Consider the following 25,716-nt stretch of genomic DNA (forward strand, 5'->3'; position numbering starts at 1 on the left):
TTTACATGACACCAGTGAAGGTGTTCCTACCCCTTAGTATTTTTGATTGATTATATTGGAGATTTAGGGCCACATGTCCTAAAGCTTTTTTCCTGTTTTGTGTCCATGGGAAATATGGTCCTTAATGACCTCCTGAATTTTCTTCTCTGTGGTTAGGGCAGTTAGTGTAGCTGGGTTTAAAAAAGGTTTGGATAAGTTCTTGGAGGAGAAGTCCATTAACTGCTATTAATCAAGTTTACTTAGGGAATAGCCACTGCTATTAATTGCAGCAGTAGCCTGGGATCTTCTTGGTGTTTGAGTAATTGCCAGGTTCTTGTACTCTGGATTGGCCACTGTTGGAAACAGGATGCTGGGCTTGATGGACCCTTGGTCTGACCCAGTTTGGCAACTTGTTATGTTCTTATGTACTTTTTTCCTCCAGACTTAGCTGGAGTCAATTCAGTGTATTAAGAAATGCATTACTATGCTCAGTATTACATATTGTTTCTGATGAATACAGATTGTCAACAATTGATGGACTACAATTCCAGTCTCATTATCCTTACAAATTAACTTGTATGATAATTGTAGAGCTTGAGTCCTCTCCCTGTTCCTTCTTGCTTATAGTTATTGCACTACGAATCTCCCAGACTAAACTTGCAAGATCCTGGGTGTTAGCCCCCTTTTAAAGCCAATGCAATCATTTTTGCAAACAACTTTAATGCATTTTTAGGCCCTTTCCCCCTGAATCTCAAATGAAGCCATGGTTGTTAGTAAAGCTCAATGAGTTGCATTTAAAGTCAAGAGATGCATTGACTAATGGTTGCCTGAGAAGTTACTATTCTATATGTTCGCTGAATTTCCCTGGAGATCTCTGGAAGCCTTTACATTAGGGCCCACAATCAGACTTATCAGCTCAATCAAGTTTTCAGGATATCCACAATGAATATTCATGAAATAGATTAGGCTAGGAAGCTTCTAAGCCCAGGTTGGGGACCACTGTTTTTAACTCTTTACAAATAGATCAGCAGGGTCTTTCATTTTACAGTTAAATTGACATAGACAGTAGTTCTTGATTGCTGGCACAGATTCACTGTTTATCTCTCTCTGAAATTCTCTGACTGCCTACTTTTCCTGTCCATGTAAAAACAGAGCCTTTATAGTAGTTGACACCTCTCTCCCCAATTAAGTTTGTCACTTTTAAGTTAGTACACATGTTCTCACATGCTTTATAATGTAAATAATCTCCATTACTCGTGCCTTTTTTTTATCTTCTCCCTTGTATCTAGTAGAGCCATAGGTCATTGGGAAAACTCGTTGTTTCCTGTTTAAAGGTAAATGATGTATTTTCACATAGCTGCAATATTTTTATAAAGATTTCATTATTTATTTATAGAAATTGATATAGTGGTTCAAACCAAGGGTCCATCAAGCTCAATATCCTGTTTAGAAAGATCCCAAAACAGTAAAAAGGTCCTTTGCTGCTATCGCGCAATGATAAGTAGTGGCTGTTCCCTAAGAGGTGAATTATAAATGCCCGGCATGCACATTAATTAGGGGATAGGTGAATAAGTCAGGTTTGTGCGCCCTGAGTGGATTTTAAAAGCCGCCTGGATACGAATATATCTCCCGCAGCGCACACATCTACAAAGATTTAAAAAAGGAGTGGAGATTGGTCTGGGCAGGGCATGGGCATTTCGGGTCATGAACCAGAGGTGTGCGCATAAATACTTACAAGTCCCTGCGCACTCCGAGGTCCCTGCCGTGTAACTTTACTTCTGCTATGGATGACATGTAAGTTAAAAATTAAAGAACACTAGGCTTGGGGCCAACTGGGGGGAGTAAATGCTATTGGACCTGTCATTTAGCTGGGTGAACTGGGGACGAACTGGTAAAACTGGGAATGACATCATCACACGCCCCTTTTAAAATCCCCCGATTAACGCGGTAGATGTGTGAATTGGGTGCAGATGTGTGCACCCGCTTAAATTTCAGCGCACGTATGTGCGGCAAGATTATTTTATAACAGGCGCACATATGCGTGCATATGTTGTAAAATGGCCACATCCCTGGGCGTGGGCCAACGTAAATGTGCACCTGAGTGCAGGTTGAAAGTTAGAATCCCTGACTACTTGATTAATAACAGTTTATGGACTTCTCCTCCAGGAATTTGTCCAAACCTTTTCTAAACTCACCTATGCTAAATGCCTTAACCACATCCTCTAGCGATGTATTTCAGAGCTTAATTGTGCATTAAATGAAAAATAATTTTCTCCAATTTGTTTTTAATGTGCTGCTTACTAACTTCATGGAATGTTCCCTAGTCTTTGTATTTTTTGAAAGAATATAACTGATTTACGTTTACCCATTCTGTTCCACTCATGATTTTATTGACCTGTATCATTTCCCCCTCAGTCGTCTTTTCTCCAAGCTAACCTCTCTAGCCTTTCCTCATAGGGGAACCATTAATTTCCTTTATCTTTTTGGTCTCCCTTCTCTGTACCTTTTCCAATGCAACTAATTCTTTTTTGAAAAGTGATGACCAGAATTGCACATAGTATTCCAGGTATGGTCTCACCATAGAGTGATACAGAAATATTATGACATTCTCCGTTTTATTCTCCATTCCTTTCCTAGTCATTCCTAACATTCTGTTTGCTTTTTTGACTGCTGCCGCACACTGAGCCAAGAATTTCAAAATATCATCCACTCTGACACCCAGATCTTATTCCTGGGTGGTAACTCCTAAAAGATAGCCTAACATCGTGTAGCTACAGTGTGGGTTACTTTTCCCCTTGTGCATCACTTTGCACTTGTCCACGTTAAATTTCATCTGCCATTTGAATGCCCAGACTTACAGTATCACAAGGTCCTCCTGCAATTTTTCCCAATTCACTTGTGATTTTACAACTTTGAATAATTTTGTGTCATCTGCAAATTTGATTACCTCACTCAGTGTTCCCCTTTCCATATCATTTATAAATATATATTTAAAAGCACCTGTAAAGATCCCTGAGGCACTCCTCTGTTTACCCTGCTCCACGAGAAAAATGGCCATTTAGTCCTACTCTCTATTTCTGATCTTTTAACCAGTTTGCAATCTACAATAGAACATTGCCTCCTATTCCATGACTTTTCAATTTTCTCAGGAGTCTCTTATAGGACACTTTGTCAATTGTCTTCTGAAAAACCAAATACACTACATTCACTAGCTCACCATTATCCACATTTTATTAATCCCTTCAAACACCGTAGATTCATGAGGCAAGATTTCCTTTGTGTAAATCCATCTTGGCTGTGTCCCATTAAATTATCCTTGTCTATATATGCTGTAATTTTGTTCTTTAGAATAGTTTCCACAATTTTTCTTAGCACTGAAGTCAGACTCACCAGTTTGCAGTCTACAATAGAACATTGCTTCCTATTCCATGACATCAACATTGAGCACCCATTTTCCAGGCTCATTTATTGCATCAGCCCCATGCCAGAATATAACCACAAGATATACACAAGAACAGTGTAAAATATACACAAGATATACACAAGAACAGTGTAAAATAAATGAATGCTAGAGGCTATTTGTTCATATTTAACTCATTTTATGTTTTTATTTCCTTAAAGTTTTCATATATATATATATATATTCATTTATTTTACACTGTTCCACTCCAAACAAAAAAAATAATCATTATCAGCTGTCTGCCTCTGTTTTCCTTCCTCCAACAACATTCATATACTTTAAATGCTTCTGAAAATAAAAAAGCTTTTAAATGCCTCCTGAATGCACAAATGTCGCTTTCCGATTTTCAGTACTCAAGCTAAGCATTCCAGAGATGCACTCCAACAGAGAACATTCTATTCCAGAATTCTTCCAGTCTAATCTTTTTTATCGAAGGAATACTAATAAGCTCAAATCAGCAAAACACAAGTTTCTGGTTGTCTCATATCTCTATAACATTAGCCCAAGATAACTTGGAGCTTTGTTCTTAAGAATTTAAAAAATCAGTACTTTAAATTTTATACGCCAACAGATTGGAGACCAATGGAATCTATATAGCACAGGAGTAATAAGTTCACTTGTCTGTGCATGCTCATTTTATTTCACAGAAAATGTCTGGAAGATTTTTCACGGTGCATAGAGGCAGTACAGGACTCGGTTTTATTATACGGTAAATTGTCTCACATAAACTTCATAGTTATACATCTGCCTGCAGACCTGAAGCTCTTAAACTGGATAATCGTCAAATGAACCAACTCACAGTAATTCATCCCAAGTCTCTCATGTACTTACTGTGATTAGAATAGCAAGTCAAATCACAGATCAGTATGTAATCTCATAGCCAGTTTAACAGTACATAAAACTCATTGTCTCACCCTAGTATTTACTGTTTTTCTCTTCCTGCATATATAAATCACTGAGTCTCCATTTTATTTTATGAAAGATAATCAATATAACCTTGTAGTTCTTCAAAAATTTCAAATGTCTTGGTCTTTTAATTCACAAAATCTTTCATCTTCACTAGATAGAATAATTCAAACCGTGCTCTTGCACTGCCAATAGCATCACCTATTTCTGTGCTGTGAAATCATTTAGATCTGTGAGAATCGTTTTCTTTCCTTCCCACAGTATAGACGCAAGTATCTTGACTTCTTCAGGGGTATCTCAAGATGTGAATTGTCATTGTCTTCTGCTATTTTTCATTGCTGGTGTTATGGGAAGGCATTTGATATACTCTTTTTGTCTCAAAACCCTTCATAAACTGACTTCCCAAACGCTTCTTAAATTTCACTGGATCATCACCTTCCATTCCTCCCAGAAGCTCCAAAATCCTCAAACTGCATCTAGCAAGTCCCTTTTCAGTTCAGCAGTAATTTTGACTTTATCCTGTAGCAGTGTCACAGTCATTTCTAACAAGGAAACCTTTTCTTTCGGTTCGGTCACTCTCGGTAATGTCTGGCCAGCCACGGGAAGACCCCCACCTCCGGCTGCATTCACCCCTGAGCATTGCTGATGCAGTGACTGCCATGCCTCCCCTGCTCCAGGCCTCTCTAGGTGCATGGGGCATGTCTTAAAGGCCCCGTGGCAGGAGACTACTCTGTTGGCGGACACTGAATATGTCACGCAACTGGTTATTTAAACCCCAGCTTTGCTCCAAGCAGATGCCTCAGCAACAGATCCTCCTGCCTAGCAGTGCGTGTTGCAAACTCCGTGTCCTTGCCTCGCTTTACTGTGCCTGTCTCATTACCCCATGCTTTGCCTTGTTCCTCCGCCTTGCTCATCTGTCCTGCCTTGCTTGTTTCCCTGCCTCTCCTGCTGGTCCCTCCCTCATCCAGCTCCCAGTATTTTGTCTCCTTCCGTCTTGTCTGTCCGTGGCCTGTTTCCTGGTCCTGACCTCTGCTACATACCTGACTATACTCCTGCCTACTGCCTGGTCTTGACCTCAGCTACAGACACTGATCACCCCTCTGGACCACCACCTGCCCCAATCTTCACCTACAGCTGGATACTATCTCTCACTGCCTGCCCAGACCTCGGCCTGTATTTATTTATATTTATTTATTTAACATTTTTATATACCGAACATTTGTTTATCACTTCATGTCGGTTCACAACATAATGGGGCCAGGTCTTCACATCTTCTGACTGTCTCTTACTGGACTCTCACTTAAGTCCTGCCAGCCCCTGGAACCTAAAGGCTCAACCTGAGGGGAACGGAGTTGATATAGGTGAAGGTCCCGTCTTAGTCTGTCCATCTGTCAGCGTGGGCCTAGTAGGGTCGCCTACTCATCTGCATCAACCACGCCACAGCACAAGGACTCACAACTGTGACATTCTCTTTTGAAATAAAGAGAATTGTGCTTTAATGTAAGTAAGCCATCTCGATTTCTGTAGCTGCACCTTGATTCCTTGCCCTTAGCTCCTAAAGGGATTTCAGCTCCCTTGTGATCATGATAAGAGGAGTCTCAGTTTCCTTGCTAGCGGCCATTTTCTGAGGTGATGGAGGATCCTTTGGCTCTGTCGCTACAAAAGCCCCTTTTGGTTTGCCTGATTTACCATTGGCTCTGACAGTTGTCTCTTAGGAATAAGTATTTGGAAGAGACAGCAGCTTGACTGGCAGGTTTTACTGGTTTGTGGTTCGTTCCTTAGAAAAGCAGATCTCTCACACATTGGCTGGCAGCATGCTCTCCGGCACCTTCAGAAGCAATGCTTTTCTGATGCAAATGTATTTGTCTGTCTTCATCAAGTATAGATAAATTAAATAAAATATGTCTATTTCTGATTAAAACTTTCAGAACCAAAGACAGTTGTAAGCTGAAGGCTTCCTTTCCCTCTTTCTCTCTTGAATTCCTCACCCACCTATACCAACCCCGAATTCACTGAAGTTGCACCTCACTGTTGCGGTGATGTATGGATGGTGCTTGAATGGGTAATAGCTTGCCAGAGGGAAGTGGATGTAAGTAATCTGTCTATGCTAGTAATGCTGGATCCATCATCAGCTTTTAATGTAATGGACCTTTGACTATGGGACAGCCGTGCAATTGGACAGGGAGGGGGGTTTCCTACATCCTAGCAGTTTGACTCTCTCCTCATGTGTATGATACAGTTACAGGTAATTAATAGTTCTTCATTTTCCTGATTAAGAGCTTTGGGTGTTCCACCTGTGCAACTCCATGAAACCTCTGGGCATTTGTGTCTTGTACATAAAATGCATATCAATAAATGTGGTACCAATGTAGGACATGAGAAGCTTCTGATTATTGAGACCTGGACATTAAGGAATTTCAGCTGAAGCTTAGGGGAATGTTCTGAGTGGTGCTAGGAATCTTCTGCTCTGTGTTCAGTCAGGTGTTGGAGTGGACCTCGGGTGAAGGCACTCATTGCTGAGGATGGCTGCTCCCCTCTCTGGCAGCACACTTTCATCTTGGTCAGAACCAGAAAACAATTATAAATTATTCCAAAACTGTGGTTCCAAAACCAGCTTGATTTCATTTACACAGAAAAACCACGGTCCGCACACTGCTCCACAAACACAGATGCGTGTACACAGATCTTACTTAGCTGTGTTGAACATCAGAGCTTAACCTTCACCGATCCTTGGGTTTATTTAATATAGCACCAAATGTCTTTACATATAAATGAGACAAGGACTTGTAAAACTGTTTTGCCTATTGCTGGCCTTCTTTGAGAGCTTTGGCTTCCTGTTCTCTTGTTACCTAAAACAGTAATTTTGAAACAGCCATGCAGGCGTATATGCCTGCATGTATGCTGCCTCGGGTGAATGGATGCTAACATTTTATAACATGCAGGCGTGTATGCATGCATGTGTGCTGGCTCGGGTGAATGGATGCTACCATTTTATAACATGCAGGCGTGTATGCATGCATGTGTGCTGGCTCGGGTGAATGGATGCTACCATTTTATAACATGCAGGCGTGTATGCATGCATGTGTGCTGGCTCGGGTGAATGGATGCTACCATTTTATAACATGCAGGCGTGTATGCATGCATGTGTGCTGGCTCGGGTGAATGGATGCTACCATTTTATAACATGCAGGCGTGTATGCATGCATGTATGCTGGCTCGGGTGATGGATGCTAACATTTTATAACATGCAGGCGTGTATGCATGCATGTATGCTGGCTCGGGTGATGGATACTAACATTTTATAACATGCAGGTGTGTATGCATGCATGCGTGCTGGCTCGGGTGAATGGATGCTAACATTTTATAACATGCAGGCGTATATGCATGCATGTGTGCTGGCTCGGGTGAATGGATGCTACCATTTTATAACATGCAGGCGTGTATGCATGCATGTGTGCTGGCTCGGGTGAATGGATGCTACCATTTTATAACATGCAGGCGTGTATGCATGCATGTGTGCTGGCTCGGGTGAATGGATGCTAACATTTTATAACATGCACGCGTATATGCCTGCGTGGTATAAAATTGGCAATAAGCGCATACATGTACGCACAATTTTATATGGGGGTGCGCAAATGCCAGCCATACCACTTAAGTGGAGATATTTTATTACATTTAAATGAATTATTTCATTGTTCCACAGTTACGGCATAGCCTGCCGGAGAACTTGCGTTTACAAAATGACCATTTGCAATTTAGGAAACAAAGGCATGGCTTTTTTTGAGCAGGTATGTCCAATGGAGGATGGTTAGTAATTTGGGTAGAACTGGATAATATTAAGGCTGTTAATCAGGAGCGATCAGTAGTTGGAGGATTTACATGATTTTAGCTCTGCTCCTACCCGAGCGAGAGCGGTGTTTGGGTTTGAGATAGGTCTCAGGTTATAACTTTATATATAATTTATTATGTCGATACTTTTATTGTATTTTATTTGTATGCTGTGAACTACTTTGGGTCATATTTTACAGGAAGGCTATTTATAAATGCAAAAAATGAAATGAAATGCGAGGATTTGAATGGCAAGTGAGAATTGGATACAAATAAGAACATTATGACTTGAATGAGGTTATGGATTATTAACTGATAGATTGACTTTGGGGGTTAAGAGAGTGATTATGGCACATTTTAGATTGACTTATTTATTTAAGATATTTATATTCTTCATATATCCACAGCTCAGAGCTTCTTAGGGTAGCTTGAGACATGATAGGATTAAACCCTCTATTTATTATGGTTTATACAATTGTGGTTTTTATTTTGGAAGTGAATTGTTTTGTATCTGTTGTTTTATGGTGTAAATTAACTTGAGTTAGTTGGAGACAAGTTAATTAAAATGTCTCCATAAATAAAAATAAAATACTTCCATACATATATTCTTCCCTCTCATGGGTAATTTACAATGGGAGTGCAATTATTTTAGTATATGCTGTGGGAAGATTCCTTTTTTTTACTCATTGTTCCATGTTTCATCCTGACTGGAGATCTTTTACAGAGCTGGGAGCATACAGCTTCATCAGGAGCCTGCCATTTCTTCCTCTGCTATGGTTATTGTAGTCTCTCCGTTTCACAGCTCCTTTCAGCATAGCTGTTCACAGCACCCACTACCTCAGCTGTACACATGGAACTCAGAAAATATATATATAGATAGATAGATAAATAGATATAGATAAAGATATATATATATATACACACACACACACACACACACACACACATATACACATATAAGAGCATACTCAAAATATTCCTTGGGACACTACCACTAGGAGTTGAAAATATAAGGGTTCATACTCTCTGGAACATACCATGTGAGCTCAGGGGGCTTGGGAAGGAGTATCCCTGAAAAACCTCCTTAACTGGGCCAGGCCTGGCCTGGCTATCTTAAAAAGTATAAGGCAACCAGATAGCACTAAGGGCAGGGCCCTGAGAGCAGAGTTAAGAGTACAGCTCTAGGAGAAGGAAGACAGGTCCCCCAGGGACTCCAAGAGAAAGCAGCTCCTGTAATATTTCTGTCCTGACCATGAGTAAAAAGGGAAAGGCACTCCCTCTAATGGCCTGCTTTTAGTGGAAAGACTGTGAATGAGAATGTTTTAACCTGATGTTTTGTGCCGAGAGTGAGCTGACTGTTAGTGTTTTCTGCACTGTAAATAAAGCACTTGAATAAGCCTCAGATCGCTCATGCAGACTGCTACACAGTGATCGCTTTCTGTAACAAACCTCTTCAGACTTCTTTTCTAAAAGCAAATTGTATATGTTATGCTACAAAACAGGAAGCATGCTATAGAGTGATAGAATGACGGCTAGAGAGAAATTCTGAAAAGGACACAATTTTATTGTTAATACCCAATTGTACTAAGTACTGTGGAGGAACCTGCTCCAGACATGCATAAATCTTTAGCTAGCTAACCAATAAAACTAGGAATTGTCTCACCAAATAAGTCTAATTCCTTCACTTGGCCATATCTCTGGAATCAGAGAAGCCTTCTCTTTTCCTCTCTGTATGAGAGAGAGAGTGTGTGTATGTGAGTGTGTGTGTGTGTGTAAGAGATTATGAGAGTTCTTATTCTCTCACTCACAGATGTACACAGGAACTACTTGTCCATATTTGGGATGTCATTTGCTCTTAGCTCCTTAAGTATGGAGCAGGTATCCATTGAATCTTCTACTATTCTTTATTGTTGACAATAATTGAGAGAAAACAGCCAGAAGAGGGAGCTGACCCTCTTTTATATGAGGTCCATATCCAGATACAGTCTGGATAGCAAAGTTAGCAGGATAACCTTTGGAGGCATATTCAATAGTGCAGCCATACTATTAAATATAGCCGGCTATCTTAATTAGTTAGCCAGCTAACTTTAGGACAGCTCTCTGACTCAACCAGACTTAGCCAGCTAACTCATCTCCTCCTAGTTACACCCCTGGCCCGTCCCTATCTTATCTGTATCAATTCTAGCCACCTAACTTATTAGCCGGCTAGAATTTAGCTGGATAAGCGCTGAATATAGCTGGGTAAGCCATTTAGATGGATAACTATTACATTATCTGTCTAAATGGCTTTTGAATATGGACCTCAATATTGATAACAGGTAATGTATGTCATGACCAGAGCATCACCTTCTTGCTGATTTGCAGTTTTGATCTTTCACTTGCAAACGGCCTCATGAGAACTTTTCTAAGATATCCTGTTTCCTTTGCAGCTTTTCATCTTGCAAGCTATTTGTCGCTCTGTGATAATTTAAGATGCATCTGAAACAGCAGATTTCCATTTTTTACAAGCTTAAAACGGGCTTCATTCTTCAGGCTGCTTGGTGTAAAAAACAGATATTCTTCATAGAAACAAACTCAATATTAGTTCCTTTTGTGTTTTACTTGTTCTGAAGATTCTTGCGCTGATGAACTTGAATCTCAGACTTGTTGGATTATTCTCTAGCTCAGTGAAAAGATACTGACTTATAACCTCATCTATTACCTGAATTGATGAACTCAACTACTAGTCCAGCCAAGCTGTGTAGTAACATTGCTTGTTACAGCTGTCAAATTCTGCTATAGCAAACTCTGTTTAAAAGTAAATATGGGTCCTTGTCTGTTTGGTATAAAGAAGGTTTGTTGTGTAAGGTCATTTGTATGAAAACAAAGGGGGCAATATTACAGCTGTGTTTGAATTTAGGAACCCGGAAGACCAATGCAGATCGCCACATTTACTCTCACTATATCACAGCCCTAAAGTATGCCCTTTTATAGGATTATTTTATTTAATTGCTTTTTTTTTTTTTTTTTGCATCTTTATGCACCTCATACATTTTAGAACAAATTGGCTGCACATGATTCTTTCAGCTGTGGAGAAAATTCAGTCGAACGGCTCCGTGCAAGCAGGGTAACGTGCATTACTATCAAGTACGTGCAGTGAATTACTCCACGATCACACTGTGTGAGTGTTGGGAGCTTAACTTGGCTTGCCAAGTTTCGTAATTCCCAATTTTTTAAACTAAAAAAAGCTACTAAACCGTTCTATAAGTTCAGTTTTAAGTCTCCACCCAAACCCTACCTCCCATATATACACACCACAAAAGAAAAGGTAACTATGTTCAATCAACATTGTTCACTAGTAGAGTGAGTTTTGCAGGTGTTCAAATAAGGAAAGCTGTCTCTCAGTTACGAAGCTCCACTTGATAATTCTGTGAGGTAGAAATAACATCTGTGAACCTCGCAGCATAGTATTAGTTCCTGGTGAGGCGTTGAGGGGGAAAAAAAAGTGGTTCCAAGCATGAGCAGGGCCTGTGAAACAATCTTTATAAATCTTTAATCCAGAATTATTTATGGACTTTTTTTTTTTTTTTTTAACCTGAGCGGTGGCATGACACCACAGCAGACAGTAATTAGGTTTGGCAGGGCGGTAGTGTATTATTTCTGAAGCAATTGCATTCTCTGATATAAAATTGACAGAAATAAAAAAATTAAAAGAAAGAAAAGAAATGAAAGGCGAGGCACATTGGTGTTGGAACCGCAGAGCCCGCGTAATAAGAGTTATTAATTTTGACAGGCCAACAAATGTGAACTAAATCACTGTCTGAAATGAATTCCAGTATCTCAATTTCCTCTTTGGCTTGTAGCAGTCTTTGGAGCATACATTTAAAAAATGAATTTACTGGGATTACTAAAGCTAATAGTGCCTGAAAACGCAGTGTAGAGAATGCAGGACCACACCGTAATTTCAGAACCATTAAAATATTCATATATAACCAGTCATGTTTGAATAACACGCGTAGAAATATGTCCTACATGTCTTTGTTGATACTATTGGGATGAGGTTTCTTGTCCTGCATTATTATTTTGACTTTTCATTAGCGGGCTGCTATCTTTCATTACCAACATGGGTATGGGGGGCATCAGGGGGCAGTTCAGGAGGTCGTTCCACATCTCAGACACTGCTCAATGTACCTCTCCGATGTTGCCTGAAACTAACTTCCAGCAGAGGTGCTAGGAGTCAAAGCAGTAATAGACTTCAAACAATCGTGGGGCAGACACTGGTGGTGGGGACATGGGTGGCACGGCGAGAGAGGGAGGAGGCCATTGATTGAGTAGAATCTGCGGCAGTCACAAGTAGGCAGACTAGGGTAGACCAAGTGGTTCTTATTTGCCAGTCACTTCTATGTTTCTGTGTTTATCTTCAGCTCCTTTCAGCAGTGAAAGGTGGCAGCCCTTTTGTCAGCAGAATGCCTCCTCAGGATCCTAGAATACAGGAAGAGTTCAGCCTGGTGTCACCATTTGGCTTCTTCATGGGCCAGTGACTTTAGTAAGATCAAATGCATCCCCTGAATGGCCATGTCAATTATTTGTAAGCTTTCTCTGATTTGGATGTTTCCGGGCCATGTGATATCCGCAAAGGCGGTATTAAACCTCTTTTGGGTTTTTTTCCGGCTAATGGTTGGATGACTCCAAGCTTTTATGAAATAGTTTCCTAAACAGGTAAATGTGTCAGAGATATGCCAGCAAATTACAAGAAAGAGGGGGGGGGGGGGAGGGGGAAGGGGGAAGTTAAGAAGTAAGGCAAAACATGTTTTATGGTGAAATGAAGCACAAAAGAGAGTCCAAGTCACTAAACCTGTAGGTGGTGCACGTTAGAAGCTGGGTTTACTGTACACCCTTGAGTGCTTTATTGCACTAACAAAATAGCCCTTTTTCTAGGGGAAAAAAAATTTAGCTGTTTTGTAAAGTATTGGGCAGAGAGATGTCTATAGCCTGCATATTTTTTCAAGTTTTCTTTTAATTCCCCCTTCTAACTGCGCTATCTTCCCCCTGTTGTGTGCTTGCTCGTTTCCCTTCTTCCTGCTCACCCTTCCTTCTCTTTTGTTGATGCCTTGTTGGAAATGTTCAATGCAGAATACATTGGTTGACCTTCTGGGTTATTAACAAGCCTAACCACTTCTTACACAGAGCTAAGATATGTGAGTGCAATTATAAAGGAAGAGGTGGGAGAAAGAAGCTTAAATACGTTCAGCCTCAGGCAGGAGATCTGGGTTGGGTTCCTGAAACCGGGCTCCCGATCCTCTGGCCGGCAATGTCCACACCTGCTGGCTATTATACAGGAAAGGGAATCTGCAGGGCAAACCCTAGTGGGTGGAGCTGACAGAGGGGTGGGGGAAAGCAGCTGGGGGTCCAGGCGTCAAAGGAGGGGGGCCAGCCAACCTGAGCCTGCATATTTCCCATGCAGGGTTGGAGCCATAGAGGCTCAAACTGACCGAGTCACTTGGGCCCCTTCTTCCAGGAAATCATCCCAGATCAGAAGGAACCCCCTCCTCCTCCTCTTCCTCTCACTGGAAGGGAGACCTACCCCGGGCCTAAACCAGGACCAGCGCAACCACTGAGCTGCCACAGAGTGCACTTGTACCAGTCGAGGATTGAGGACTGCCAATAGAAAATAGGAAATAGCAGGGGGGGGGGGTTTGTGTGTGTGGGAGGGGGACACTCAAAAAAGAAAAATGCACTCTTGCACTGAATTAAACAGCAGCGGAGCTACTGGTCAACAGTACTAGTAATAATAAAAAAGCAAACTTTGTGTAAAAAAAAAAAAAAAAGAATTAAATGCATGCTGATGAAGCAGCCACGTTTCTAAAGCTAATATGTTTGTGTTTCTGCTACCAAATAGGTGGGAACTTTGACAGTACCTTTGATATTGAGAAAGGCGTTGGCACCATTGTCATTGCAAAGCCCCTGGATGCAGAGCTGAGGTCCATATACAACATGACCGTGGAAGTCACTGATGGGACGAACATTGCCACCACCCAGGTAGACCAATTCAGCCTCCAACACATTACAGGGTGTGAACTATTTCCTTTAAAAAAAAAAAAATAATGGGAGGAGGAAGATTCGCTTTGTATACGTTTTTAGACTTTTCAAGTGGGAGATGCAAAGCGCATTTCGTGCTATTTAGCTGGATAAGCGGGACTTGTGCGGATATGTAGTGGCCCCTGAATAGGCGCCTTCATTCAGCGGCCGCCACTTATCCATACGAGTCCCTTATATGGCTAAAAGTCACACGCACAAAAAGTAGGTATGTACTGGGCGGATCGGGGGCGGAACGAGTTAGCCGTACACCTTATACGGATAAGTAACGATATTCGGAGTTAGCCCCATACAGCAGGTCTAAGCTTAACCGGGTAGACCTATCCGGCAAAGTGCGCACATATATGCGTATATTCAGTGGCTTTGCCGTGCCGCTGAATAAACATTGTGAATTAGCCATATTAGTCATATACAGCTAAGATACATACACGGCCGTCAGTGAATATCTACCCCCAAGATACGTAACATCTGAAGATCCATTTTAATATCTGTGTAGTCCATGCTGACCAGCATTGTTTCAGATGGATGCCGGACATTTTTAAATTTTATTCGGTGCTTTTTTTTCTAGAAAGAAAGGACCTGGTATAAGGATATAGAGCTATCCTGGGGGGGGGGGGGGGGGGGAAATTAGGGCAACCACCCCACTCCCGCAACTGGCTGTAGGGTTCAGTCACAACATGATCCTCTTTCCTTCACATCCTCCCTCCTACGGGCTGGAGGCATAAGAGCAACACTTTTACTCGCTGGTGCTGTTGCCACCTATATAGAAGGGGAAAGCACCAGAGGGGGGAGGAGGTTAATAGAGAGGGAGACACTAAGGGTGCTTTGTTCTCTTTCTCTTTCCTCTCTTCTCCATCCCCCACTGGTGTTACTTCTCTCTTTTTCCTCCTCCGCTGATGGCGCTTTTCTCTCCCCTCTCCTTCCTGTACTGTTGCTTTTCTCTCTCTCCTCCCTTTTCCCTCCCTCCTGGTGCTTTTCTCTCTCTCCTCTCTCATTCCTCTACTGGTGCTTTTCTCTCTCTCCTCCCCTTTCCCTCCCCTCCTGGTGCTTTTCTCTTTCTCCCCTCTCCTTCCTCTGCTGGTGCTTTTCTCTCTCTCCTCCCTTTTCCCTCCCTCCTGGTGCTTTTCTCTCTCTCCTCCCTTTTCCCTCCCTCCTGGTGCTTTTCTCTCTCTCCTCTCTCATTCCTCTACTGGTGCTTTTCTCTCTCTCCTCCCCTTTCCCTCCCCTCCTGGTGCTTTTCTCTTTCTCCCTCTCCTCCTTCCTCTGCTGGTGCTTTTCTCTCTCTCCTCCCTTTTCCCTCCCTCCTGGTGCTTTTCTCTCTCTCCTCCCTTTTCTTTCCCTCCTGGTGCTTTTCTCTTTCTCCCTTCTCCTTCCTCTGCTGGTGCTTTTCTCTCTCTCCTCCCCTTTCCCTCCCCTCCTGGTGCTTTTCTCTCTCTCCTCCCTTTTCCCTCCCTCCTGGTGCTTTTCTCTCTCTCCCCTCTCCTTCCTCTGCTGGTGCTTTTCTCTCTCCCCCTCTCCTTCCTGTACTGGTGCTTTTCTCTCTCTCCTCCCCTTACCCTCCCCTCCTGGTGATTTTCTCTCTCTCTCTCTCCCCTCTCGTTCCTCTGCTGGTGCTTTTCTCTTTCTCCTCCCCTTCCCCTCCCCTTTCCTTCCCCTTTCCTTCCCCTCCTGGTGCTTTTCTCTCTCTCCCCCTCTCCTTCCTCTGCTGGTGCTTTTCCTCTTCCTACCCTTTCCCTATCTCCTGGTGCTTTTCTCTCTCTCCCTCTCCTTCCTCTGTGGGTGCTTTTCTCTCTCTCTCTCCTCTCCTTCCTCTTTGGGTGCTTTTCTCTCTCTTCCCTTTCCTTCCTCTACTGGTGCTTTTCTCTCTTTCCTCCCCTTTCCCTACCTCCTGCTGATTTCTCTCTCTCCTCCCTTTTCCCTCCCTCCTGGTGCTTTTCTCTCTCTCCTCCCTTTTCCCTCCCCTCCTGGTGCTTTTCTCTCTCTCCCTCTCCTTCCTAGCTGGTGCTTTTCTCTCTCTCTCCTCCCCTTTCCCTCCCCTCGTGGTGCTTTTCTCTCTCTCTTCTCTCCTTCCTCTGCTGGTGCTTTTCTCTCTCTCCTCCCTTTTCCCTCCCCTCCTGGTATATTTCTCTCTCCCCCTCTCCTTCCTAGCTAGTGCTTTTCTCTCTCTCCTCCCCTTTCCCTCCCCTCCTGGTGCTTTTCTCTCTCTCTCCTCTCCTCCCTGCTTGTGCTTTCTCTCTTTCCTCCCCTTTCCCTACCTCCTTTGCTTTTCTTTCTCTCTCCTCCCTTTTCCCTCCCCTCCTGGTGCTTTTCTCTCCCTCCCCTCTCCTCCTGTGCTGGTGCTTTTCTTTCTTTCCACCCCTTTCCCTCACCTCCTGGTGCTTTTCTCTCTCTCCCTCTCCTTCCTGTACTGGTGCTTTTCTCTCTCTCCTTTCTTTTCCCTCCCCTCCTGGTGCTTTCCTCTCTTCCCCCTTTCTCTCCCTCCTGCTGCTTTTCTCTCTCTCCTCCCTTTTCCCTCCCTCATGGTGCTTTTCTCTCTTTCCACCCCTATCCCTACCCTCCTGGTGCTTTTCTCTCTTTCCTTCCCTTTCCCTCCCCTCCTGGTGCTTTTCTCTCTCTCCTCCCTTTTCTCTCCCCTCCTGGTGTATTTCTCTCTCCCCCTCTCCTTCCTGTACTGGTGCTTTTCTCTCTCTCCTTTCTTTTCCCTCCCCTCCTGGTGCTTTTCTCTCTCTCTTTCTCTTCCCCTGCTGGTGCATTTTTCTCTCCTTCTTTCCCACTGGTGCTTTGCTCAGATTTGAATTCAGGAAACGTTATTGTCATTGACAGTGTTTGCATTTATATTGCCAAAGTAATAAATAAAGTGATTAAAAGGAGAAAAAAAGGAAAAGAATACATATTATTGCTAATAACAGTACTTAAAATTGCAGGGTACAGAATGGTTAATAGTATGGACAATTACCAGACTCTCAGGCCGATGCGATACAGTGCACATTTTTACTCTCCAAAATTAACCCCTGCCCTGCAGCAGGCATCAGTTTCTGAGCAGCCCAAAAAGTGTACAGAAAAGCAGGAAATACTGCTTTTCTGTACTTCCTCAACTTAATATCGTGGCGATATTAAGTCGGAGGAACAAAAAGGAGGAGAACGTTTAAAAAAAAAATTTAAAAAAAACCCTATGCCGGCGGTCAGGTTAGGAAAAGGGACGCTCCTAAAACTGAACACCCCAGAGAGGCGCCCTGGAGAGGTTGATCGGTGCGCATTAGGAGAGCGGGCACTCAGTGATAAGCGCCCGTTTTTCCCGCACCGATATTGCATCGGCCTGTCTCTTGCTGATCTGGATTGATTCTGGTCAGGGTCCCTTCTCTGTTTGCCAGTGTTTTGCAGCGAACTGCCCACTGCTTCCTGCTCTGTCCAGCCTCTCCCAGGCTACTTTGCTCCCAAACTGTTTCCCAGAGGCTGATACACAGTGAAAACAAAATATGCCGATACTAAAAAAAAAAAAACCACCCTGCTTTTGTTTTGTTTCATTTTCTTCATTGAACTAACTGCCTGCAGCAAACGGGTATGTGGAAAAAGAAGTGAGATGACTAAGACGGTGCAGACTCTGGAAAACTTGCAGCCTTGCCTATAGCAAAATATTTTATTTAAAAATCTCTTACTTCATTACAATGTATTCAAAGTGAAGTACAACAAACAATAAATATAATTTACAACAATTGAATTAACAATACAAATGGCACAAATACATACATTACAAAATAGTATAGCATAACGAGGAGCAACAGTCATAATTCTGTTTTAATTTATTATACATGATAAGAGGTAAATACTGAGAAGCCATTTAGATGGATAACTCAAAAGTTATGGCATATTCAGGCACTTGTCTGGCTAAATTATAGCCGGATAATAAAGGGGCATTTCGGGACGTTTCAAGGAGGGGCTAAGATATCTGACTAACTCAGCCAAATATCAGGTATATCTGGCTAGGTTAGACGGATAACTTTAGACCTGCTTCAGAGCATGCCTAAACTTTTCTGGCCTTGTGTGGCCGAATAACTTTCTATATAACTGAATATCTGTAAAGGTATCCGGCAAGTAGCTGTTAGTGTCAACCCCCCCCCCCCCCCCAAAAAAAAACCTGTATTCTAGGGGCCCGCAGCCTGATTGTGAGCCTTTCCCTCCCCCTACCCTTATGCATGAACGGGCCTATCGGGCCCAGCAACCCCCAAAATAAGAATGATCCCTTCTCCTCCCCCCCCCCCCCCCACCGCCACAGTCGCAACCTTTCCCGGTTTCATTCAAAGTTGCCATCGGTGTACCCGGCCTGCATTCTCCCCTCCCAATTCCCAATGGAAAATGTCTCGCCCCTCCCCCCCCCCTCGATGGCCAAAACGGATCCCCTGCCGGGAGCGAGCAGTTTACGCCTCCAGCTCTGCCTATCAGAAGCAGTGCTGGAGCCGCTGGGAGCAGGTAAGTAAGACCCTTGCTCCCGTTTTGGCCATCAGTGATGAGGCGGGAAACGGGAATCCAGGGTGGGAGACCGGCGAGACACTTTCTGTTGTGACTATCGGTTGGGAGAGAATAAAGGCCCAGGGGCTTTTCGAATGAAACTGGAAAAGGTGGCGGCAGGGGTGGGGGAGGGGAAGGGATTGTGCTTGTTTTGGGGCTGCTGGGCCCGACTGGGCCGTTTTATGCATAAGAATGGGGGGAGGGGGAAAGGCTCACGTTTGGGCCAGAGGCCCTTACAACATATCCTTTTTTTTTGGGCGACACTGACAGCGGTTTAACTGGATATCTTTGAAGATATCCGGTTAAATAGAAAGTTATCAGTAACTTGGCCTGTATATTCAGTGGGACATTTATCCCGCTGAATTTACAGGACAAGTTATCCAGCTAACGTTAGCCAGAAAACTTGTCCACTAAATGGCCTACTGAATATTGGCCTCTAAGTGGGTCATTCATCAAACTGCGTTAGGGTTAGGGCCCTAACGCCCACCATAAATAATGCACTGCGAGATGGTATGCAAATTCTAAAAATATAGTCAAAAGGGAGGAGATGAAAATGAGGGGTGATTAACGTTGCGTGCGATAGCGTAACGCATGCTATCGCATAATTTAACTACACCTTTTTTTCAGGGCTTTATGCTGTGTGTTATGCCTGAAACGGGATTTGCGATATTTATCTCAAATCCCGTTTTGGGCAGGGAGAGGGGAGGAGAGAGAAGGCACACATATAAGGCAACTTTTTATACCACACTAAGAAGGACAACTAGTAACTTGGGGTGAGGTTTTGGTAGTGGCCTAGGTTTTAGGGAGCAGTTTTACATGCACAGTCAGAGGCACGAAGAGTACAGTAGACGTCTCTCAAGAGTACAATGTACAGATCTCATCTTTGTGTACCGTTCATCACTCCAAATCACATCAAATCTCAACTGATGTCTTCTGTGCTGTTCGTACCTCGGACTGTGCATGTATAACTGGCCCCCAAAACCTAGCTCACCACCAAAACCTCACCCCGAGTTTACTAGTTGCCCCTCTTACAGTGGTATAAAAAAGTTACTTATATGAAAGCCTTATAAAGAGTCTCTCTCTTTCTCTCTCTCACCAGCAGCAGCAGTACCACCAAAAAGTGGTAAAAGCCTGTCTAGGCACTTCTCAGCTTGCAACAAGTAGAGCTTTTGATGTGCCATTTGTGCATAAGAAAGTTGCGTTGAGTGTGTCCAGTTCATATTCTGTTGTGAGATGTCAATGCATTAACGTGATCATTCAGAACTGTAATTGTGTGAGAGCAATTCATAAACAGGTGTGGGCAGTCAGCTAAAATCTGTGAGTGTGTGGAATTTTGTAGCCAGGTAATCAATTACCCAGATTAGGACACCAGCCTATAATTCAGAAAATCACAATTGAGTAATTGTGATATCACCCAGTGAACAGAGTAGTACACGCCGTATACAGTTGTTGAAAATGCAGAAAAAGAAAAGTAATGTAAAGGAAAAATCAGTTCTGAAGCTTATAATATTAGTTTGATATGAAATATGTGTTTCAGTTCTTTTTGCTCCCACAGTATTTTTATGGCTTTTATAGCTGTCTTTATGGCATCTGTAGTGCTGAGAAAACATTTATAAATCCCCACCCCAAGATGGTCTGTAGTTTAGCACAATGTATACTCAAAACATGAATAAATCCTAATCTAAACCCTGATAAGAGAGAAAGATTACCCTGTGGTAAATAAAAAGGATATGGTTTGACAAAAAGGATATGGTTTGATTATTTATTCCATCAAATTATATAACTGGGATAAGAAGCTTTCAATTAGAGAAGAAACTAATACTGAGCTTTTAAATACTCAAAATTCAAAAATTCTTTTCAATTTTTTATGAACCAGAAAAATTTCTGCTATAAATGATCTATTACCTAAAATATTTAATAATTGGAGGAAAAGACATCAGACTTGAACTTGATTTTCACAAACTTCAAACAAACTTCTGAATCAGTCATTGGTCACAAAATCCTCCATCCTGCCTTCTTTTTCTTTCTTCTTTTTTATATTTATATTTCTCAAATTTGTGAATGCATTAAATAGTGAATATTAATAAAATATGTTATATTGTGTTACTATTATGCAGCATGAATGTTCTTTTATGTTCCATCAAACATTAGTAATTACATTCTTATCTTTTTTATCACTCTTGAAATGGCTGATTCCGTATACCTGCAACTTCTGAGCATCTAGCCGCTGATGTTTTCATATAGCCAAAATAAGGAACAGCACAAACGTGTGTCACTTGGAGAATGCCAGGAAAATGCCAATGTAGCCCACTTTTGGCTGCGAGGTATCTGCTTCAGGGCAATTTTGCAAACAACTCACCATCATTGTTTTTGAAAATGCTTGAGAAATGCAACTCAAGTGAATAAAATTATACTTGTTCAAAATTATTTCAAAACACTTGTCTTCATGTTTTCCAAATGGTTGATTAGTTATTCAACTGAAATATTCAATAATAAGTATTCTTCATTCAATAATGGAGGAACCTTCTTGAGCAGGAATAACTTCAGCTAAACATTTTCTGTAACTGTTGATGAGTCTTTCACTTTGACCTTGAGGAATCTTGGCCCATTCTTTCATACAGAACCTTTGCGACTCTGAGATAGTTGAATGCTTCTTTGCATGAACAGCTCACTTCAAGTCTTGCCACAACATTTCAGTAGGGTTTAGGTTTGGACTTTGACTTGGGCAGTCCATGACATGAAGTTTTTTCTTCAGCCATTGTCTTGCTGCATGACCTACTTTTGATTGAGCTTCAGTTGATAGACAGCCTGACATTTTGCTCTAGAATTTTCTGATATATAACCCCCTAACAGGACACAGAAAACGTGAAAGATATCTGATTCCTGTTTATGAGCTGAGCACCAGTCTCACTGTAGGTTCACTAAAAAAAAAAAAAAAAGCTCTAACAGATAATGTAGTGAACCAGGCACAGAAGCAAGGACAGTGAGGTCCAGGCTGAAAAGTGAAACCCAACCTCATCCATTTCTCCATTGTAACTCCTCTAACTGCACCCACCTTCCTTCAATTCTGATATCAACCTTTGAATGAACCCATGCCTTGGGATGATGTAGCGTCTCACATACTGAGGTATCATCAAAAAACAGAAATATTTCTGGGATTTTCTAGCAGTCAAAATATCAAGATACAGTAAAAGACACTGATTTTATCAGGGGTTCACAAGTATCCACAACATGGCTGCATCATTAAGCAACAACATATAAAACTTCAACAAATATTTTTCTTTTAACTACCCCAAAATACTCCTCTTCTTTACACTTCAATAGGCTGTTACATTCCTCTCAATGTTCATATCACCATCAGTTACATCAATGTTCACTCATGGGACACAATGTGTACACTCCTCATCACACCAGGTATCTGTATCCTTCCCATACAGACTCCACACTTCTTAAGACTTCCCAAAGTAATCACAAACCCACACCCCTCCAAACCTTTCCACCTCCCAGGTCTTCCATGGACTGTGGGACCTACAATCATTCCACCTTTGGGACCAAGGTCTGGTCCCTTAGTTATATTCCCATGAGGAAAAATATTGTTCCTGTCTTGGGCCATTCCCCTTGAGGAGAGGCATTCTGGACACCCCAATCTTCTGGTGTGGTCTTCCAATCTCCAAGCCCCACAAAATCCATGAGCATAGGTTTATATAGTCCTATAAATATACCCTGTCTTAGAGGATTCTCTTCGCCACACCTCTTAGGAGTCACACAGCAGAAACCCAATAAATATTCCACCCAAAACCTTTCCACTGATTAAAATACACCGTGCTCTTTTACTGTACACCCTGATATCTAGTAGTTGTTCAGTATAATTGTCTTATTTATTTATTTATTTATTTATTTAGGTCTTTTTTATACCGACACTCATGATACCAATCATATCGTATCGGTTTACAATAAACAGTGGTGCAATAACATTAAAATTAACATTAACATATTAATATTAGTTATTAATATTAATATTAACATATTAATATTAGTCCTTTTTCCACAAAGCTTAACTTTCCCAGTCAATATTCGGTAACATCATCAACCATTTACAAAATCCACAGAAACAAAATGTTATGGGAGTGCTAGGAGAGCAGTCCCCTTAAAGGTGAGTGTGCCCTTGGGCCCCGACACAGCCCTAGAAGAATCCAAGGCAGCGCCGAGGATAGGTGTGGCGCATCCAAGTATGGGAGGAAACGGACCGGCAGACCCTCGGCTGGACCTGCATGCCTCTGCAACCAACTATGAATAGTTGGTAATGAACAGTCCTCCGACCGTTCCCTGCCCTTTCGGACCTGCCGCTGGGATGGCAAAAGGCAGCAGGCCGGACTCAGGGCAAGAGCAGATGAAGGTTCGGAAACTGTAGACGAAGACAAGAGTCCAGGTATTCAGGAACGAAGTGCAAGGTATTCAGGGTCAAGGTTCAAGGTATTCAGCCCTAGGCACGGTCCCACAGGGCACCCTACACAGCCTACCGACACGGGCGGACCCAATGGGCTGGTCGCGGACCATCCTGTCCTACACCCGCAGGAGTGGGACAGCGCAGGAAGGGAACGAGGTACTGAAGAATCAGGAACAAGGTACTGCACACCGGCAGTCAGGAACAGGGTAGTGCACACAAACATCAGGAAATATCAGGAGCAGGCAAGACACAGGACATGGAGCTCCAACACAGAACAAAAGACCTGACGGAGCGCTGGAAGGCAGGAACCTCCAGGAGCAAAGTAACTCCGATGCAAGGCAAACCATGAATGCTGGAGAAGAGCTTTTATACCTCAGGAGCAGGCAACTCCCTGGGAGGAGTCAAGATGGGCCGCACCTCACTGGCCCTACAAGATTAGGGAAAAGCCGCGGGCCCGCCCCCTAGGAGAAGGGCATGACACACACCAGAGCATCCAGGCTGCAGTGGAGTAGGCCTCGGGTAGGCCCTCCTGACACCGAAGGCCTCCCAGGCTGTGGAACAAGATCCGGACGATTACTCAGGCGAGGTCCCGGCTTCGGAGTGGCCTCCAGAGAAGGTGAGAGGCCTCCCATGGCACAGCTACGGGAGGAATCATAACAAAAAAATCATGGGTCTTCGCCACATAAGTCCATATTCAAGTGACATTGGACCCAGTTTGGAGTCCCATCACAGATACAAAGCAGAATATATATGGGTCCATCAGTGATTGCAATTCTATCGTGGTCCTGCCACAACAAAGCAGCTCCACACCATGATGCCTCTACCACCATGGATGAGGTTCCTACTTTGGAAGGAAGTGTTTGGTTTTCACCAAACAAAACATTATTGGGTTCGAAAAGTTCAATTTTTGACTCATCTTCGAGAGAAAATTATTCCAGAAGCCTTGTGGGTCATCCAGATAACTCTTTGGTAAACCTCAGATGGGCAGCAATGTTCTTTTTAGAGAGCAGTGTTTTTTTCTCTAGGTCTCCTCCCATGATCACAATTCCCATTCTCTTTTTTTCCTGCTGGTTGATGCACAAACCCTCATATCAGCCACAGCGAGAGAAACCTGCATATATTTAGATGTTAGGCTGGGGTTCTTTGTGACTTAATGGATGATTTTCCAGTTTGCTTTGGAGAGTTCTTGACAGGATGACCAGTACTTGATACAGACACTATAGTCTTCAACATTTTCCATTTTAGACTATCTATCTGACAGTGAATGGATGAAGCCTCAGTTATAGAAATTCTCTTTTAACTCTGTCCAGATAGATGAGCATCAACTACTCTTATTCATAGGTCCTCTGAAATTTCTTTTAATTGTGGTATGATGAGTTCTCATTAACGTTTATGCTGAAGACCAAACTTGAAATCTGTAGGACCTTTTATATATGACAGGATGCCCAAACTCAGTCATGCAGGTTTATTCTACATACGGATTTTCTTGTAACCCAGCTATTTAAGCATCTAATTCTAGGGATTTATCCAGCTAAGCCGCTGAATATTCCGTTATGTTCAGCACCCACCACTTAGATAAGTATTTATCCGGCTAAATAGATAACTAGATATCTTAGAGACAGGTAAGAGCTTGCATTTCTCATTATTATACTTGGGTTTAACAAATTTCTTTGCAGCATGATGGGGTCCAATTATCAAACAATGCTGTCCATCAGAATGTGCATAGAAGACGTTCATGATTAAGTAATAGGGCTCCAAAAATGCGGTTGCCTGGTCAGTGTTGCTACCTAGAGGCTTTTGGTAACCACTAAGAAAAGACGTAGCTCATTTCCATAGACAAGCATAATCAATTAGCCACACAAGTAGGTGACATCATCCATAGTAACATAGTAAATGTTGGCAGAAAAAGACCCAAGCATTTGCCTGCCCTTGAGAATTTGTTTTCCACCCTCTTTGGCGCAGTCTGTTACAGTGACCTCAACTGATGTCTGGTTTTTTCCTTCACAAAATTTCGGCTTTTCATTTTATTTCAGCTATTTTTCTCACACTGACCGAAAGGAAGGCCAGCAGCTTCAATAAGTTGCACTTGTGCAACTTCAGGATATCTTATAATTGATCGTCACAAAGTTTTTGTGCAGTGTTTGGGGTGAGGGTATGATGTCCTGGGGCTGTGGTATCTTCTCAAAGATGTTATCTAGAGAGAGCTAATGATGTCCATTCTCGTTTTGGAAAATGTGTTTTATTACTTGATGCAGTGCCAACAATAACGTGGCAATATCTTGCAGCATTCCATGGTGTCATGAGGGTTGTCATCTTAACTTGTTGCTATTCTGTTGATGTTAATAGAACAAGAGTAGGTTGCTATGGGAACCCCCAGAAATGCAGCAGGAGACCCATGATCTGCTTCCAATATTTAGCTGATGGCACTTTATTAAAATAGTTCCTTTATGGCACTCGGTAGCAGTGCTGAAAGTAGTGACATGTTAATATTAGCGAAAATATTTACAAATTACCT

At 42.5% G+C, this 25,716-nt stretch overlaps 1 protein-coding gene across 3 annotated transcripts in view; it reads left to right on the plus strand.

The window, feature by feature from the left end:
- FAT3 (FAT atypical cadherin 3) overlaps nucleotides 1–25,716 on the plus strand; it is a 1,056,928-nt gene that overhangs the window by 814,657 nt on the left and 216,555 nt on the right. For all 3 annotated transcript variants that reach the window (XM_029602305.1, XM_029602306.1, XM_029602307.1), the window contains exon 7: nucleotides 14,052–14,191. In XM_029602305.1, the coding sequence (XP_029458165.1) occupies nucleotides 14,052–14,191 (140 nt within the window). The remainder of the gene's footprint in view (nucleotides 1–14,051; nucleotides 14,192–25,716) is intronic.

The sequence above is a fragment of the Rhinatrema bivittatum genome, chromosome 5 (genome assembly GCF_901001135.1).
Source record: "Rhinatrema bivittatum chromosome 5, aRhiBiv1.1, whole genome shotgun sequence".
Taxonomy (NCBI): domain Eukaryota; kingdom Metazoa; phylum Chordata; class Amphibia; order Gymnophiona; family Rhinatrematidae; genus Rhinatrema; species Rhinatrema bivittatum.